The sequence below is a fragment of the Neomonachus schauinslandi genome, chromosome 5 (genome assembly GCF_002201575.2).
Source record: "Neomonachus schauinslandi chromosome 5, ASM220157v2, whole genome shotgun sequence".
Taxonomy (NCBI): Eukaryota; Metazoa; Chordata; class Mammalia; order Carnivora; family Phocidae; genus Neomonachus; species Neomonachus schauinslandi.
Genome location: NC_058407.1, coordinates 138,676,992 through 138,693,421, shown reverse-complemented (window position 1 = coordinate 138,693,421; position 16,430 = coordinate 138,676,992). Strand labels below are relative to the sequence as shown.

The 16,430-nt window shown below is 50.8% G+C and overlaps 1 protein-coding gene across 1 annotated transcript in view; it reads left to right on the top strand.

Moving 5' to 3' along the window:
- IFT140 (intraflagellar transport 140) overlaps window positions 1–16,430 on the top strand; it is a 75,043-nt gene that overhangs the window by 997 nt on the left and 57,616 nt on the right. The window contains exons 2-8 of the mRNA XM_021698070.1: window positions 2,062–2,283; window positions 8,792–8,913; window positions 9,117–9,259; window positions 11,079–11,254; window positions 12,332–12,423; window positions 12,993–13,099; window positions 13,718–13,863. Of these exons, the coding sequence (XP_021553745.1) occupies window positions 2,062–2,283; window positions 8,792–8,913; window positions 9,117–9,259; window positions 11,079–11,254; window positions 12,332–12,423; window positions 12,993–13,099; window positions 13,718–13,863 (1,008 nt within the window). The remainder of the gene's footprint in view (window positions 1–2,061; window positions 2,284–8,791; window positions 8,914–9,116; window positions 9,260–11,078; window positions 11,255–12,331; window positions 12,424–12,992; window positions 13,100–13,717; window positions 13,864–16,430) is intronic.

Below are 16,430 nucleotides of genomic sequence, written 5' to 3'. Positions count from 1 at the left end.
GTGGTATGCGGTACATGTGTGGTATGTGGTGTGTGCATGTTGTGTGGTGAGTGTGGTGTGTATATGTATGTGGTATGTGGGGTGTGTGTCATGTGTGCTGTGAGTGTGGTGTGTGGTATGTGTGTGGTGTGTGATGTGCGTAGTATGTGGTGTGAGTGTGGTATGCGATACATATGTGGTGTGTGCATGTCGTGTGGTGTGGTGTGTGTGTATGTGGTGTGTGTGGTATGTGGTGCATATGTGTGTCTTATGTGTGTGGTATGTGGTGCATGTGTGTGTCTTATGTGTGTGTATCACTTCTTCCTGAGGTTCAGATTCCCAGTACTATAAGAGCCCTGTGATGTGGATAATTCTTTTAGCCCTACTACTTAGGTTTGGGGACATATTTAGGGATGTAAAACAGATTCCATAGTCAGTCCATGCCTCTAACCAGAAATGGCCCCTCCATGCTATCTGTGCATCCTGGGCCAGTCTCCTGTTGGCCCCACTGGCCATTGGAAACTGTTGGTGTCCTGTGGCTGCCATAACAAATTACAACAAGCCGGCTGGCTTAAAACAGAAATGTAACCTCTCACCGTTCTGGAGGCCAGAAGTCTGAAATAAGGGCTCCTCAGGTCCACGCTGTCTCTGAAGGCTCTGGGGCAGGACCCGTGTTGGGCCTTGCCCTGGCTTCTGGTGGTTTCCGGCAATCCTAGGCAGTCCTCCGGTTGCACCTGCATCACTCCACTGCATTTGTCGTCACATGTGTCTCCTCTGTGTGTCTGTGTCTCTTTCCTCTTCTTATAAGGACGCCAGCCATCAGATTAGGGCCCATTCCAATGACCTCTTCTTAAGCTGAACATCTGCAGAGACTCTATTTCCAAATAAGGCCGTATCACAGGCACCAGGTTAGGACTTCAACATGTTTTGGTTTTTTTGTTTTTTCTTTTTTTAAGATTAATTTAGAGAGAGAGAGAATGAGCAGGAGGGAAAGAGGGAAAGGGAGAGAGAATCCCAAGCAGACACCCCATTGAGCACAGAGCCTGACACGGGGCACGATCTCACGACCCTGAGATCCCGACCTGAGCCAAAACCGAGTCAGACGCTTAACCGGCTGTGTCACCCAGGAACCCTAGGACTTAAACATATCTTTTTCAGGGTGCACAATTCCACCTGTACCAGGAACTTTGTAGAAACCCCTCAAACTTCCCATACTTCACCCCACTCCCCACCTTCCTCAGTGCATGAAACACCTCATACTTCACAAAGAAAATCAGAATTTTCTTCCCAGTCCTCAACCTTCTGAAGTGTCACTGTCGCCCCTGCAACTCCAGCAAAGCAGCTAGGGTCATAGTGACATTTGCATGCTCTTGGGTCCTTATCTGATCTCCCCCTCTCTGCAGAGTTCCTCACTCCTAAGTCTCTTGGGAAACAGTCTGGAGGTGAGAGGGGGCTGAAAATAACTTTGGCCTTGCAGACCCTGAAAAGGCTCTTGGGGTCACCCCAGAGACTGTACTTAGAGAACCTTGGGATCAACAAATTTGACCTCTTGGCCCACTGCTTGTTTTTGTAAATAAAGTTGTATTGGAACCCATTAAAATGCTAGCTAGCAACCAAGCAGCTGTGAGTATGAGGTCATCCTCCTTGATAAGCTGGTCAGCGAGCTCAGTTGAGTGTTAACTGTATGTTTTCATAGTGCAGCCAAGAGCAAGCTTGGCGTTTTTTTTTTTTTTTTTTTTTTAAAGATTTTATTTATTTATTTGACAGAGAGAGACACAGCGAGAGAGGGAACACAAGCAGGGGGAGTGGGAGAGGGAGAAGCGGACTTCCCGCCGAGCAGGGAGCCCGATGCGGGGCTCGATCCCAGGACTCTGGGATCATGACCCGAGCCGAAGGCAGACGCTTAACGACTGAGCCACCCAGGCGCCCCAAGCTTGGCGTTTTAATGAAAATTAAGTAGAACATTTTTTTAATAAATGGCTCTTTATATCTTCTAGCTGATCTCGGTATCATTGATTAGCCAGAAGTTCCTAGAATACTGTCTCTCTTCACAATATGGAATTTACCTCTTGCCTATTATAGGGTGAGCATGTGCCCGATACCCATATGGAGAGGTCGTTCCGGGTCACTTCCCTGTGCTGGCACCCGGCGCGCCTGATCCTAGCTATTGGCTGGGAGACTGGAGAAGTGACAGTGTTTAATAAGCAGGACAAGGAGCAGCATTCGATCCCCCCGACACACACCACCGACGTCACGGTCCTCAAGTGGAGCCCCAACGGGAACTGCCTTGTGTCAGGGGACAGGGTAAGCAGACTTGGCTGACACTGATTTCAGATCCCTACCTTTCCCTGCCAGTGCTCTTTGGGATACACGTTGGGAAGGCTGTTAAAGACCAAAGTTTTAGAAATATGTGGTTGCTGAATTCAGTTGATCTTGATGGATGTCATGGCAGATTCTGTTTCATACTGGAAGCAAGGTTTGCAAATTTCATTCTACCATCCCACTCAGTGGCAGAGGTATGTCCGTAATTGTCTAAGTGAACTTCTTCAGGAAGCTGTATTCATAAAGGTGGGGTGACTTTTTCAGGTACTATAGTTTTAATGGCACCCCTGAATCATTAGCTTCCCTGATTGATTCCGCTTCTTCATTGCCTGGGAGGCCCTGGTCCTCATTGTCTAGCTCAGGGCTTCTTCACAGGGTCATTTTGCCCCCAGGGGACATTTGGCAGAATCTGGAGACAATTTTTGTTGTCAGAATGGTGGTGGGGTGGACACAGGGCAGTGTCCTGACATCTAGTAGGTGGAGACCAGAGATACTGATCAACATTCTGTAACGCACAGGAGAGACCCCACAGCAGAGAATGATCCATCCTAAAGTGTTAACCATTCCCAGGTTGGGAAACTGTGGTCTAAATCGATTCATAAACATATGGCAGAAATTTTACAATGTACTCATTCATTTTACATGTGCCAGGTAATACATTTCCCTGTTTCAAAGTCCCGATAAATATGAGAAGGTATATATATATATATATCATGGCAACTCTCCACCCCCACCCCATCTCCTCCTCCATTCCCCTCCCACCCACCCTCAGTGCCCAAGCTTCATAAAGCTTCTGTTTCTTCAGATACAAACCAGCACATCCGAATGCATTCTTTCCCCAGTTTCCAGTTTTTGAAAAATTTGAAACTTTCAGAGGCTTTGAAAGGATAATTTAATGAACACTATATACCGTTTATGTAAATTCATTAGCTGTTACCGTTTTGTTACGTCTACTTTCTCTCTCTATATATATTTTTCCCGGAATATTTGAGACTTTGTCACAGACATCACGCTTCCCCCCTCAACCCTTGGACGTTGCTCTCTTTAAGGACAAGGATTTCGACACAGTTGCACCATGGCATTTGCACTCAGGAAGGCTGGGCTGAGACCGGCACCTGGGACGTAGGCCACTTTCCAGTTTCTCCAGTTGTCCTGGCACGTCTTTGGTGGATATTGTCCTAATGTAGAGTCCAGTCAAGGACCATACATTGTGTTTTTCCACCCCTTCTCTTTAGTTTCCCTTAATCACTAACAGGTCCCTGGTCTTGTCTTTTCTTTCTTCACTTATGTTTGGTCTTTGGTGACACCGACGTTTTGAGGAATCCAGACTGGTTACTTTGCAGAATGTCCTTCAGTTTAGACTTGTTGGATCATCTCCTCATGGTTACCTTTAGATGAGGTGGTTTGGGCTGGAAATACCACACGGAGGGTGTTGTCTCCTTCATCTTCACAAAAGTGATAGCACACGACGTGCACTGCACAGTTTCTGGCTTTTACGTTTTCATCTGCCTTGCATGTCTCTCCACATTCATACACCATGACCTTCCTTCTCTCTAAGCCTGTGCGTCGTTACTTGAGCCTGTTACCATGTCCTTCACTGGCCCTTGCTGATAAGCACGTCGGTGGTTTCCAATCTTTTGCTAAACAGACAGAGGTACGGTAGCTAACTTTGTGCTTATGTTGTTTCACGCGCGGGGACATCAGTGAAAGTCCTGCACGTGGGGCAGCCGGGTCCCAGAGCTTGAGCATTAGTGGTGGGTGCCCGAGACTCCCTCTATGGGGCTAGTACCAGCTCCGACCAACACACCAGCATGTCCCGCACAGACAGTTGGATCCACATTCAGAATTTTGCTGAGAAAAGTGCCGTGTCAGAAGTGTTCTAATTTACATTTCTCTTGCTATTGAAGGGGTCTGTTACTTAGAAGAGCCAATTATATATCCTTTTCTAATCAAATCACTTGCCCATTTTGGTATCGATTTGTTCCCCTTTTTTCTAGATTTTCCTTCTTTTTTTTAAAGATTTTATTTATTTATTTGAGATACAGAGAGAGTGAGTGGGTGAGAGAGAGAGAGCACAAGCAAGGGGAGAGGCAGAGGGAGAGGGAGAAGCAGACTCCCCACCGAGCAGGGAGACCGATGTGGGGTTCGATCCCAGGACCCTGAGATCATGACCTGAGCCGAAGGCAGATGTGTAACCGACTGAGCCACCCAGGCACCCCTAGATTTTTCTTCTGTTTTTCAATTCAATTTCCACCTAATGGCATTGCCCTGTCTAGTTGCTTCATGATCTTTCCCCTCTCCCTGCTGTGGAATACTCAGCAGATCCTCTGTAGGAATAAAAGAACTCAAGATCATCGAATCTCATCATCATCTTGATTATATTAAGAAACAGCTAACAAAGCAGATTCCTCAAGCATGCAAGGAAACCCAGGTTTGTGCTGTCAAAGCCCTCTGAGTCAATATATTTAAGAAGAGAAATCCTGATCCTTCCAAGAAAGTCTAAGATGGTGCGGATCCTGATTTAATAATGGGCTCAAGCAGGAAAAGAAGTACTGAATGAACGAGCACTCGGAGTGCTGCACCACCTAGAGCCATCCTTAGCAGGCTTGGCTGAGGGTCTTCCATCTCTTGCCAGAGACTGTTTTGGTTCGGGTGGGTTTGGTTACCCGTGAAACCATCCCAGACTACCTAAAGTAAGAAGGGACACTTAATCGGAAGCCATTGGAGTATCCCAAGGTCCCTGGAACAGGAGGACAGCTGGCTTCAGGACGTCTAGACCAAGAATGAGGTGCCAGTGGACACACATCCCCCTGCAGTGTGCCCCTTCTGCCACAGCCATGTCTCTCCACTGCCCCGCTCCATTCACAAGGCAGTACCCCAGGTGCTGGAAAGTAAGGCATTCACAGCCCCCCCATACACCCAGGGACAACTGCCCCTCCTCCTCTGTCCCAAGTCCCGCTCGAGCCCAGTGACCACATGGACAGCAGTCAGCAGTGCCCAGGGAGGTGGGGGAGCCCTGGAAAAGGGGCACTGGGCAGATGCTGCCCCAAGTGTCCATTAGAAGAAACTCCATTGGTGAAGGTGGGAATACTGCCTGGACCAGGTCTCGCTTCCCTGCACACTCACAGAGCTGGGTGGGGGCATCAGGACACCCAGTACAGGGCGAGCCAGCTCGGGACAATTTCAGTGTAAATTATTAGAGATCCTCTTTTAGGTTCCCAGAGGCAGTTCCAGCATGCTGGCAGGTGGGGTTCCTCAGATACCACAGGGTGCCCGCAATTCCCCTCAGTTGTGATACCGTCCACCCAGCGACAGCGTCAGCCCCACAAGTGAGGGGCTCAGCCCCACCCGATCGCCGCCACCCCCACCCCAGAGACCAGTCCCCAGTCCTGTGCTTCTGACCACAGGCTGCACAGTGGAGGGTCCGTCCTCCTTGGGCTCTTCCAGTCAGCTGGAGTGGCTCACATTGCTCAGGGAAAAATCAACAGCCAGATGAGGAGATGCACAGGGCAAGGTCTGGGGAAGGCACAGAGTTCTCTCTAGGCGCCATTCCCCACAACACCTCCAGGTGGTCAGCTACCTGGAAGCTCTCTGAACCCAGTCCTTTTGGGTTATTATGGAGCTTCATTGCATACTCAGGATTGAATAAGTCATTGGCCATTGGTGATTGATTCAACCAGGGGAGGGGGGCCCTGTCCCCTTCCTGGCGGTTGGGGTGGGACTGAAAGTTGAACCCTCTGATCACTGGTTGGTCGTCCTGGCAGCCCACCCCACCCTTGGGCGGAGACCAAAAGTCCCCTTCAGTAACAGAACAGAAGACACCTCTGTGGCCCTTATCCTGGGAAATTCCTAGGGTTTTAGCACCTGTGAGCCATGAACCAGTGGTGAAAACCTATATGTTTGGTTACCAAACATATACTTCTTTTCAATTACGATGTTGTAGATCCTAACATGTGATTCATCATTTGAAGAGATAGTATGTCTCGACAGTGGTACATAGAACACACTACTCAAGAATCTCTTATTACATTAAACTCTTGCTCTTGCATAGGGCTGATTTCTTGCCTTCGGGGGTAACTTGTCTGAGGTTGATAGTATAAAATTGTGTTGGATGAAGTAGCCACAAGGGGGATGGGACAGCTCAGGATTGGTCTCTCCTCTAACCCCTGGTTATCCAGAAACCTGAGGGAGAGCACATTTGACTCACTGTAACTTTTCTAAGAGATTTACTCTCCAAGTTGCTTTGTAAGGCCGACATTACAGTACAGTTGATTCTCGGACAGCTTGGGGGTTAGGGGCATCAACCTCCTGCCAGTCAGAACTCTGAGTATAGCTTTGACTCCCCCAAAAATTACCTACTAATGGCTTACTGTTGACCAGAAGCTTTCCCAATAATATAGTCAATTAACACATATTTTGTATGTTGTATTTATTATATACTGTTCTTACAGTGAAGTAGGTTAGAATAAAGAAAACAATAAGAAACTCATAAGGGGGGCGCCTGGGTGGCTCAGCCATTAAGCGTTGCCTTCGGCTCATGTCATGATCCCAGGGTCCTGGGATGGAGACCCACATCGGGCTTGTGTTCCTTCTCTCACTGTGTCTCTCTCTGTCAAATAAAATCTTTTTTTTTTTTTTTTAAAGATTTTATTTATTTGAGAGAGAGAGAATGAGAGAGAGAGAACACATGAGAGGGGATAGGGTCAGAGGACGAAGCGGACTCCCTGCCGAGCAGGGAGCCCGATGCAGGACTCGATCCAGGGACTCCAGGATCATGACCTGAGCCGAAGGCAGTCGCTTAACCAACTGAGCCACCCAGGCGCCCCTGTCAAATAAAATCTTTAAAAAAAAAAAGAAACTCATAAGGAAGAGCAAATACATTTACAGCATTATACTGTATTTGTCAAGAAAAATCCACATACAAGCGGATCCACGCAGTTCAGACCCGAGTTGTTCAAGGGTCATCTGTATCTGGAAACCACATTCTTGTTTACGATAAAGTGGTGCTCCTCGGCCTGCCTGCGGGGATATTGGAGACCCTGCTGATTGAAAGAAGGGTAGGAGGGAGAGGGTGTGGCTCCTGTGTCTACTGACCTTGAGCAGGAGGCACACCTTGAGGAACCCTTGGGCCTCACAGCAAAGGGCCTCTTTGCAAATGGATTTGGATAAAAGTAGTGCCCTTTGGCAAAGCATAGCTTACATCCTGGCCAGAGGCCTCCTGGACTGGTTCTGATGGTGCCATCTCCCTACCGTGACCTCTAGCACTGGTTGGCACCTTCAGTTTGAGACCTTGATGAGTTAAAAACTGAACCTATAGTACACCTGGCACCCAGATGCTGGTTTCTTTGGGTTTCCTCCAATAACGGGAGCCAGGGCTCCTTGGAGAAATAGCTGATTCTAGAACCAGGGCCGGACAGTGAGCCCAGAGACTCTTTAGTTCCAGAAAGAAAGGAAGTGCTCACAGAACCCAGAGTACAGGGTGTGTCAGAGGGACACAGAAGCTAACAAAAGACCTCCCAGTGGCCAAAGCTGGAACATCAAAATAAACAAAGTGGGGCTGGATTGTAACCTGAAGTCGAAAGTCAACATCTGTGACATAAATTGTGGTATAACCCTATGATTTCTAATAATTAAGTCAGTGGTGGAGAAGAGACAAATCTCACGTGCTGAGGAACCCCAAATGATTTATGGAGATGGTTCATGCTCGAGGAGGTGACTTCCTTCCAAACAGTATGGGACCAAGAGGGGGAGGAAGAAGGACTTCACAGGGGACAAGGTCACAGATGGGAGGTGACAGGAGGGGCAGCTGCAGCCAGATGAGTCACGTCGACGGCACCAACCCCAACATGCCGCGCCATAAAGAGGAGGAGGGCGCGTGGTCTCCGTGGCCTTCTCCCCAAACCCACAACCCAGTCCAGTCATGAGAAGAGCATCAACCAAGGCCTAGTGGAGGGATGTTCCACAGCATCCCTGACCAGTCCTCAAAGCCGGGGAGTCAGAGGAGCCTCAGGGGACGTGTCGCCCAAATGTCCTGTGGCTCCTGGAGGGGATCTGGGGACAGAAAGCAGATGGCAGGGAGGAACTGAAGAAATGTGAATAAAGCACAACTCTAGTTAATACAATATGTCAGTATTGGCTCATTAATTCTGAGAGCTGCCCCACACTAAGTACGATCTGCTGATTGGAGAAGCTCGAGGTAGAGAATGGGACTTCTCTGAATGACCTTGCCACTTTTTGTAAATCTGAATCTATTCTGTTTTAAAAGCTGGGCACGTGACCATTGTTGTCTCCAGGGCAAAGGGCACATGGGAAGGCTTCTGGTTTCTTTGCGGAAGATTTTTGAATTATTTGTACTTGACCGTGCACGTGTAGTAGTTTTGTACTTTGGTTTAAAAGGAGTAAGCCTGTGTTCTGTGGCACAGCATAACTCTTGCCTTCTACCGGTCACTGGTAAGAATGTGTCTCCTCCACATGGTATTGGGTTTTCCAGCTTGGTGTCCTGCTCTTGTGGAGGTTGGACCAAAGGGGTCGAGTACAAGGGACACCCCTGCTGAAACACGATCACGGAAAAACCCTAACTTACTGCATCTTCCGGCTCCCCCCTCCTGGCGAGTAAGTAGGAACTCTAAGTGGTGGCCTTATCTCAACATCCCTAAGGGCTGGTGCCGGGTGGGATGTGGCTCCTCCTGATGGGATCATAGCTGCCTGCCCGCCCCCCCCCCCCGCCCCGGGCACATCTGTAGTGACCACACCTTCCTATAAGGAACATCTTCCTGTAAGGAATCCTGACTTCCCATCATATCTGCCTTTCAAAGGGACCTCATTCAGTTGGCGAAGGCGGCTGTGAGCGGTGATGAGAGAGCCCTGGACATGTTTAACTGGAGGAAAAGTGGCTTTGGAAGTTTCCTGAAAATGGGATCTCAAGAGGGACTATCATTCTTTGTCAGCTTGATGGATGGTGAGAAACTTAGGTGGGGACTCTAGGACACTGAAGCATTTTAGGGGTTCTGGTAAGGATTTTAAAGAGATGATGTTTCTGCATAATATAGTAGGCTGTATGTGGGCCGGTTTTAGAGTGATGCATCCGCTGCTCTCGGCAGTTACTTACCCAGTGTTCAGAGGAGGGCCTCACTTTGTCCTGATAGAGACGAATTGGCTGTGCTCGTGTTTGGCGGGCTCTCGCGAGGAGGCTCTCCACCAGCCAGCGGTCCTCCTGACTGCTCCCCTGCGCAGCTCCAGGCAGCATGCGTGGTACAGCGCTCCGCTGTCCGCTCTGGGGGCAGGAAGCATCTTCCCTGTAATTCTTTGGCCAAGCTCTGGGGAGGGAGCGCGACGGGGCAGGATGGGCGCAGGCTTTGCTTCCAGGCTGCAGCACCAGCCAGCCTCCGCCGGTGGCCAGCGTTGAGTCCACTGTCTGGACTTTGACTCCTCCTCAGTATAAGCAGGGAGACAGGCCAGCAACAGCAGAGAAATGCAGTGTGAAGTAAGGGGGGAGAAGAGTGCTTTGCCTTCATGGGAGGCACTCACATGTGTGTCTGCTGCAGGCGCGAGAGCAAGGAAATGCGGTTCAGGAAGGTGGTGAGCTTCCGGAGGACGTGCCACCACGCAGCTCAGCCTTGATGGGAAGAAGAGAGCAGAGGACAGCTGGAAGGGGCTGGGGCCTTCGTCATTTTTAAAATAGGGATATTGTTTGTTTTTGGAGGTGAAGAGACAGCTGATGGAGGGGACTTTGAGGCAGTCCCGAGGGACAGGAGTGGGCACGGAGCCTTGGGCTGTGTGGGGAAGAAGATGCTAGTGCAAGGCCCCCTTAGCAAGGAGTCAAGAAGATGGTGTGGGAAGAAGGCCTAGCAGACAGGGTTGTGCAGTGGGGACAAGCCTGGCTCTGGAGGGGTCAGTCCTGTCCCTCATTCAGGAGCTGTGGGCTTCGGGGACAGATTACCCCGTCTAGTCAGACTCCTGCTGTGTGCTCACTGGAAATGTCAGCTGAGTGAGCATGTGTGAGTGTGTCGCCAGGCCTGCCACCAAGGCTCGCTGAGGCCGAGGCGGTGCCAGTGTGGTCATGTCATGCTGACCACGGGCCTCTGCACAACCTTGAACCTGTCAGTTGAATGGGAAGTCAAGCATTCCTTGGAAACAGATGAGAGGAGACCAGGAGGGTGAGGAGGCTCCTGAGAGCAGCAGAAATGAGTTGCTTCATGGGCGCTCACAGGAGACTCCCCACGGATGCAGAAGCCCGAAGGGAACCTGGAGGGCAAGGAAGGGCTGGCAGGCTGGGCCAGGCAGGGGAAAAATGGCCCCTGGGCCAGGACAAGTGCCTGCAGAGGTTGAGAGCGCAGGCAGGAAAGCCAGCCCACCAGCACGTGGGCCACAGGGGGGACAGGGAGCGGCGGCTGCAGTAGGGCCGTAGCGGCTACAGGAGGGCCGTAGCGGCTGCAGGAGGGCCGTAGCGGCTGCAGGGGGGCCGAAGCGGCTGCAGGGGGGCCCTAGCGGCTGCAGGAGGGCCCTAGCAGCTGCATCAGGGCTGTAGCTCTCGGCCGCCACGTACGGCTGATGGACATGCCTGGCACGTGAGCACACCAAGGTGAACGAAGTCTCAAGGCTGCTGGGCAGGCCAGTGGTGCTGAGAAGGTGAAGCTTATTTCAGAGATGGCCTGGGGGTTATGTGCAGAAGTTGTAAATTTTTATAACAAAGATGTTTATTTTGCAAACATCCCTAAGTAGATTCTGGTGGCTGCTGGTGAGTGCACTGCCGCCCGGACTGACCCCTTTGCCCTTAGGGACGGTGCACTACGTGGATGAGAAAGGCAAGACCACGCAGGTGGCTTCCACAGACAGCTCCGTCCAAACGCTCTTCTACATCGAGGAAAGGGAGGCCCTGGTGGTGGTCACGCAGAACCTGCTGCTGTCTCTGTATGTAGTGAGGCCTGAGGGTAAAGCCGAGGAAGTGATGAAGGTAGGTGGGACCGTGGGCAGCAGGACACGGCCAGGGCCAGGCTTCACCTGACTTCACCACAGCCACCAGAGCTGTCCAGTAGTATCACCTACACGACTTGCTTCCCAGGAGCTTTGCAGGTGCCATCAGATGGGGGTGGGAGAGTCTGGGCTCGCTCAGGGCTGCGCCCCCTCAGCTGGCTAGCTCGCGGCCTGTACACCCGGCTGTGACTCAGAATAACCACTCACCTTGCAGCAGCTCATTTGACCTTCAGGATGGAAACAGGGGGGACGGGCACATCATCCTGCTTCTCATCTGTGTGTAGATACAGGTCCTCGCTTCTATCACGGCTGCCCCTGGCCCGGGTGTACACGGGTTGTTTTGCGCAAGGGTGCATCAGTCCCCGTCCTGGGCAGCAGCTATTTGGCTGCGGCTGCTGGGAAACAGGAGAACTCCATACAGGTGCCTCTCGGTTCTGCCCTGGGCTCTCGCTGACGGGAGGACGCTGTGGGGCGCACCCCTGTGCTGGGTGCTATTCCAAGTGTGCAGCTCACCAGGGACTGGTCCTCCCTGCTCTCCTTCCAGTTCCCTGGTTTATACCAGAGAAATCTGTGTTCCTCGGAGAATTTGAACTTTCCCTGAAGATATTCTTGTAGATGATGGAGCTGATTTTTTGTAAGCCAGTGTTTACACAGTCATTTACATACCCCTGGCACAGTAGTGGAAAAGAGAGTCTCTGAGTCACCTGGACCTGGGTTCAGATTCCCTTAAGCCACTCACTGGCTGGGGGCCCCGGGCAGGTTTGCTTTCTGCAGAATAGGGTCATGACACCTGCTCAAGAGTGTGTGGTCGTGCCTGAACTGGGCTCAGCGTGGTGGTCGCTCTAGAAATGCACTTACCAGATGTCATGCACATGGCAGCTCTCATTATCAACCACTTAATGCACAGCAGAGAGCAGCAGTGCAGGGTCAGGGCTGCCTTCCCACATGTCCACACCTGCACCTGCCCAGCTAGAGCGTCCCCCCCCAGGCCACCGCACACCAGAGACTCCGGACTCACAAGAGCAACATGCTTCTTTTACATGTGTCTTGTTATCAGGTCAAGTTGAGTGGGAAGACGGGTCACCGGGCCGACATCGCATTGATTGAAGGCAGTGTACTTGTGACTGCCATAGGGGAACCCGTTCTCAGGTAAGAGCCTGGCCCACACTGCCGATAAGATTCAGTCTCTTTGGAGTAATGTTCTTATTGGAGTGTAAGGTACAGACAGATTATGATGAACTTCCACAAATTGGACACGTCCATATAACCAGCTCTGAGATCAAAGAGCACAACATACCACAGACCCCAGGCACCCTCACGCGGCCCTCACAGGGTGGGCTTCTCACTGTCCTGATGGCTGCGTGTGGAATTTCTTTGCCTGGTTTTTTGAGCTTGGTGTCAGTGGAATCGTGTGTTGTGTTTGCTTGTGCAGCTGCTTCAGTTCCGTGTGATGTTGGGGGGGGTCCCCCATGTTACTGCGTGTGGTTGGAGTCCCTTTGTCCTCATTGTGAGCTGGTGTCACACATGAACCCCCTGCTCCCTTTGATTATGAACAAGGCATCGAATAGATGTAAACGTGTTGCTGGCAGGCCGTTCATATCGGAGTCCCAGGGGCTGTGTGTGCTTCCTGAGGGCTCTGCCAGTTGAGCAGGACTCTTGGGGCTGAGGGCAGTGCACTGACATGGCCCCTGAATGCAGCTGTCTTCCTTTCATTGTAGATTCTGGGATTTAGAAGGCGGAGAGAATTACGTGCTGAGTCCAGAGGAGAAGTGTGGTTTCGAAAAAGCTGAGAATATAAATTGTGTTTCTTACTGTAAAGCCAAAGGTGAGACTTCTCAGGGTTGGTGCAGGAGAGGGAGGGAAGCGGCCTCGGGCCTCGCTCTGGGGGCTGCAAAATGATGACATGACTGCAGCCCTTCAAAGAATGGCGAATTGGTGGTGACTGTCAGTCACTTGAAAGAATCGCTTGGGAACAAGAAAGTGACAGTAAAGCTTTGCTTGCACACATGAAGGTCAGGGGCTTTGCTCAACAGGGTGAGTTGACCTCTGTTCCCTCCTGAAACCGCGAGAAAATGTGTGGGAAACATTAAAAATACCTGTGTATGTGTATGTGCCTATATACACACACACATACATGCGTGGAGGACAGAGAAACAGGAGATGAGCCAGAGCGCCGTTTATTTCGTGCCTGCTGAGCGCTAAGTGCCACACTAGCCCTGGGGAAGCAGCACTGACCAGGCAGACAGGCCCCTGCTCTCGTGGGAGACTGAGGGAAAGCAGCACCAACACCCCCAGCACATGCACACTCACCCTCTTCCCAGGGGGGAACAGCTATGGAGCTGGAGGCCACTGGGCGGAGGGCTGATGCCCGGATGTTTGAGAGCCATGGTCAGGAAAGAGATTCCTTCAACTCACTTCCTGTGAACTTTGTTTTTACCCATAGGTCTTTTGGCAGCGGGTACCGATAAGGGGCGAGTAGCCATGTGGAGAAAGCTGCCAGGCCCCCAGAGCAGCCGAGTGGCAGAGGGCAAGGACAGGTGGACCCTTCAGACCCCTACTGAGCTCGAAGGCAACATCACACAGATAAAGGTACGAGCCACCAGGGTGCTGGGCGCTCTCACCCTCTGCCCTGCAAAACTGGAGGAAGTGATGGTCTTTGAACTTTTTGTCAGTTATGCACCTTAAGACTATATAAAAATAACAACAATAAAATAGTTCCAAAGGCCTTTGGGCTTTCAGAATTGTGTGTCTGGGATTGTGGACACCTGTGTCTTACCTATGTACCCATCCCTTTATCTCTGGTCCCTGTCTACCCTGAGAGCAGCTTTATCGAGATCTGTAACATACCAGTTTTTCTTTTAGCATGTTCACAGTTTTGCACCCCTCACCATACCTCTTAGACCATCTTCAGCACCCGGAAGCAAAGCGTGTGCACGTCCGCAGTCCCTCTGCTCCCCGCTCCTCCTCTGTGCAGGCGCTCCTCTACTTTCTGTCTCTCTGGATTTGCCCGTTGTGGACATGTTGTAGGGATGGAAGCATAAATCTGTAGCTTTTTGTGTCTGGTCTCTGTCCCTGAGCATCATGTTTTCCAGATTCATCCGCGTGGCTGCACGTGGCAGCAGCGCCTTGCTTTTGCAGCTGAGCCGCACCCGGGGCAGGGACCAGCGCCTTCTGTTATCCTTCCATCCGTCCACGGACGCTTGGGTTGTTTCCACATTTGGACTTTTGTGAACCCTGTTGCTGTGAACATTTGAGTACGCGTTTCTTTGTGGACATATGATTTCATTTCTCTTGAGCCTGTGCTTTTTTATCTTATAAATTCTGTCTCGCTGGTGGTGGTCCATATTTGGGGAAACGTATCACACCTTCCTTTCCTTCTTTAAGTGTTATTTCCTTTAATTGTTTCAATATGTTTATAGTGGCTACTATGAAGACTTTATCTGTGGAATCTGACATCTCGGCCTTCTGGGCCATTTCTCTGGCTTGCTTTTTCTTCTTGGGTGTATATCATACTCTCCTGTTTTCCCTGGCTCTGAATTTTTTGTTGCAAACTGGACATTTTAGATAAAATATTGTGTCAATCCTGCAATAGTGATCCTCTTGCTGCACTCAACCTCTAGGGCTTGTGGCCGCTGTTTGCTTATTTGCTTAGTGACCGGAGGGACCACTGTAGTGGCGTCTCTTTCCCTTGTCGTGTGAAGCCTCTGACATCACTCCTTGGAGGGCCGACCTCAGGCATGTGGATGGTCCCCCTTGGGCAGCAGTGGCTATGGGGACTCCCTGACTGTCCTCTCCCTGATCTGTTGAGCTTTCTGCCTCTGCGGGTCAACGTCCCCTGGGTTGGTTGCTCTGTTGTTTTTTGCAGTGACCCAGGGAATTGCTTGCCCCACAGTCCAGTCCCAGATTTGGGCAGATGTGGTCTTTGAACTCAGTGTTTAAGGTTTGTTTTGACCCAGGAAGGCTTCTCCTAGGTATGCCCTTCCCCAGTTCCCTTTGGTCAGTGGTCTGGCCTGCCGTTGAGCTTGTAGTTCTCATGAAGCTTCCAGCCTCCTCTTGATGCTTACCAACAAAGCCTCCACTCTCTTCAAGAACATCCTTAGGCTTGGACTTAACCCACATTGTGTTTCAAATGAAGTCACTTCCTTTGGGGAGCCCGTCAGAACTCTCTGTTCCTATGGACTGCCTCTCCCCTTGGGGAAAACAATCTGAGTCACTGCTCCAGAGCTTGGGAGTGGGGATGGTGGCCGCCTCTCTGGAATGACACCCTGCTCTGTGAGCCTGTGCAGTGTGAGCAAGCTGGGGCCAGAGCGTGGGGTCCCAGCATTCTCAGTCATGCCGTGAGCCCGAGGGACCCTTCCCCTTGCAACGTGGAGCTGGGGGAATAAGATGCCGTAGGCCTGACTGGGCACTGGACAGGGAGCCAACCTCTTGGCTGCGCCTACCAAGAGGGAGCTCCTGCACACTGAGTTGGGAGGCAGGAGGGAGAGAGTCTAGAGGCTCAGGTACCACAGATGCTGCTGTTCTTACTGAATTTAGCAGATTTTCCTGAATAAGTGTTGCTTCGTTTGCCTCATGCCCAATTTCCAGAGCACGAGATGGCTGTTTCCTCATCCTTTTCTCCAGTTCTGCCTGTTCCCTCCTCAGGGCTGCTCCCCTGCTGTCCTGGAGGCTGTCTCTCAGACCTGCCGTGAGCAAGCCCTCTGAGACAGAATCTACTTAACCCTACACGAGTCTTGAGAGGAAGATGTACCTCGTAAATCATTGAGGGCGCCATAGAGCACTCTGGGGGCTACCTTTAGATCCTCATCTCAGGCCATAGGTAAAAATAGCTTCTGGATGAATTAGTTAAATATCTTAATTATATCTTAAAAAATCTAAATATCTTATTTGTCTTAATTAGGGTAAATAAATGGCTAAAAATAGCATAGAATATTATCAGATCTGCAGAAAAAGTACAACTTTCTCAGATTTGAGGGACGCCTGGATGGCTCAGTCGGTTAAGTGTCTGCCTTCGGCTCAAGTCATGATCCCAGGGTCCTGGGATCAAGCCCCGCATCAGGCTCCCTGCTCGGCAGGGAGACTGCTTCTCCCTCTCCCTCCGTCTGCCGCTCCCCCTGCTTGTGCTCTCTCTCTCTCTGACAAATAAATAAAAAACC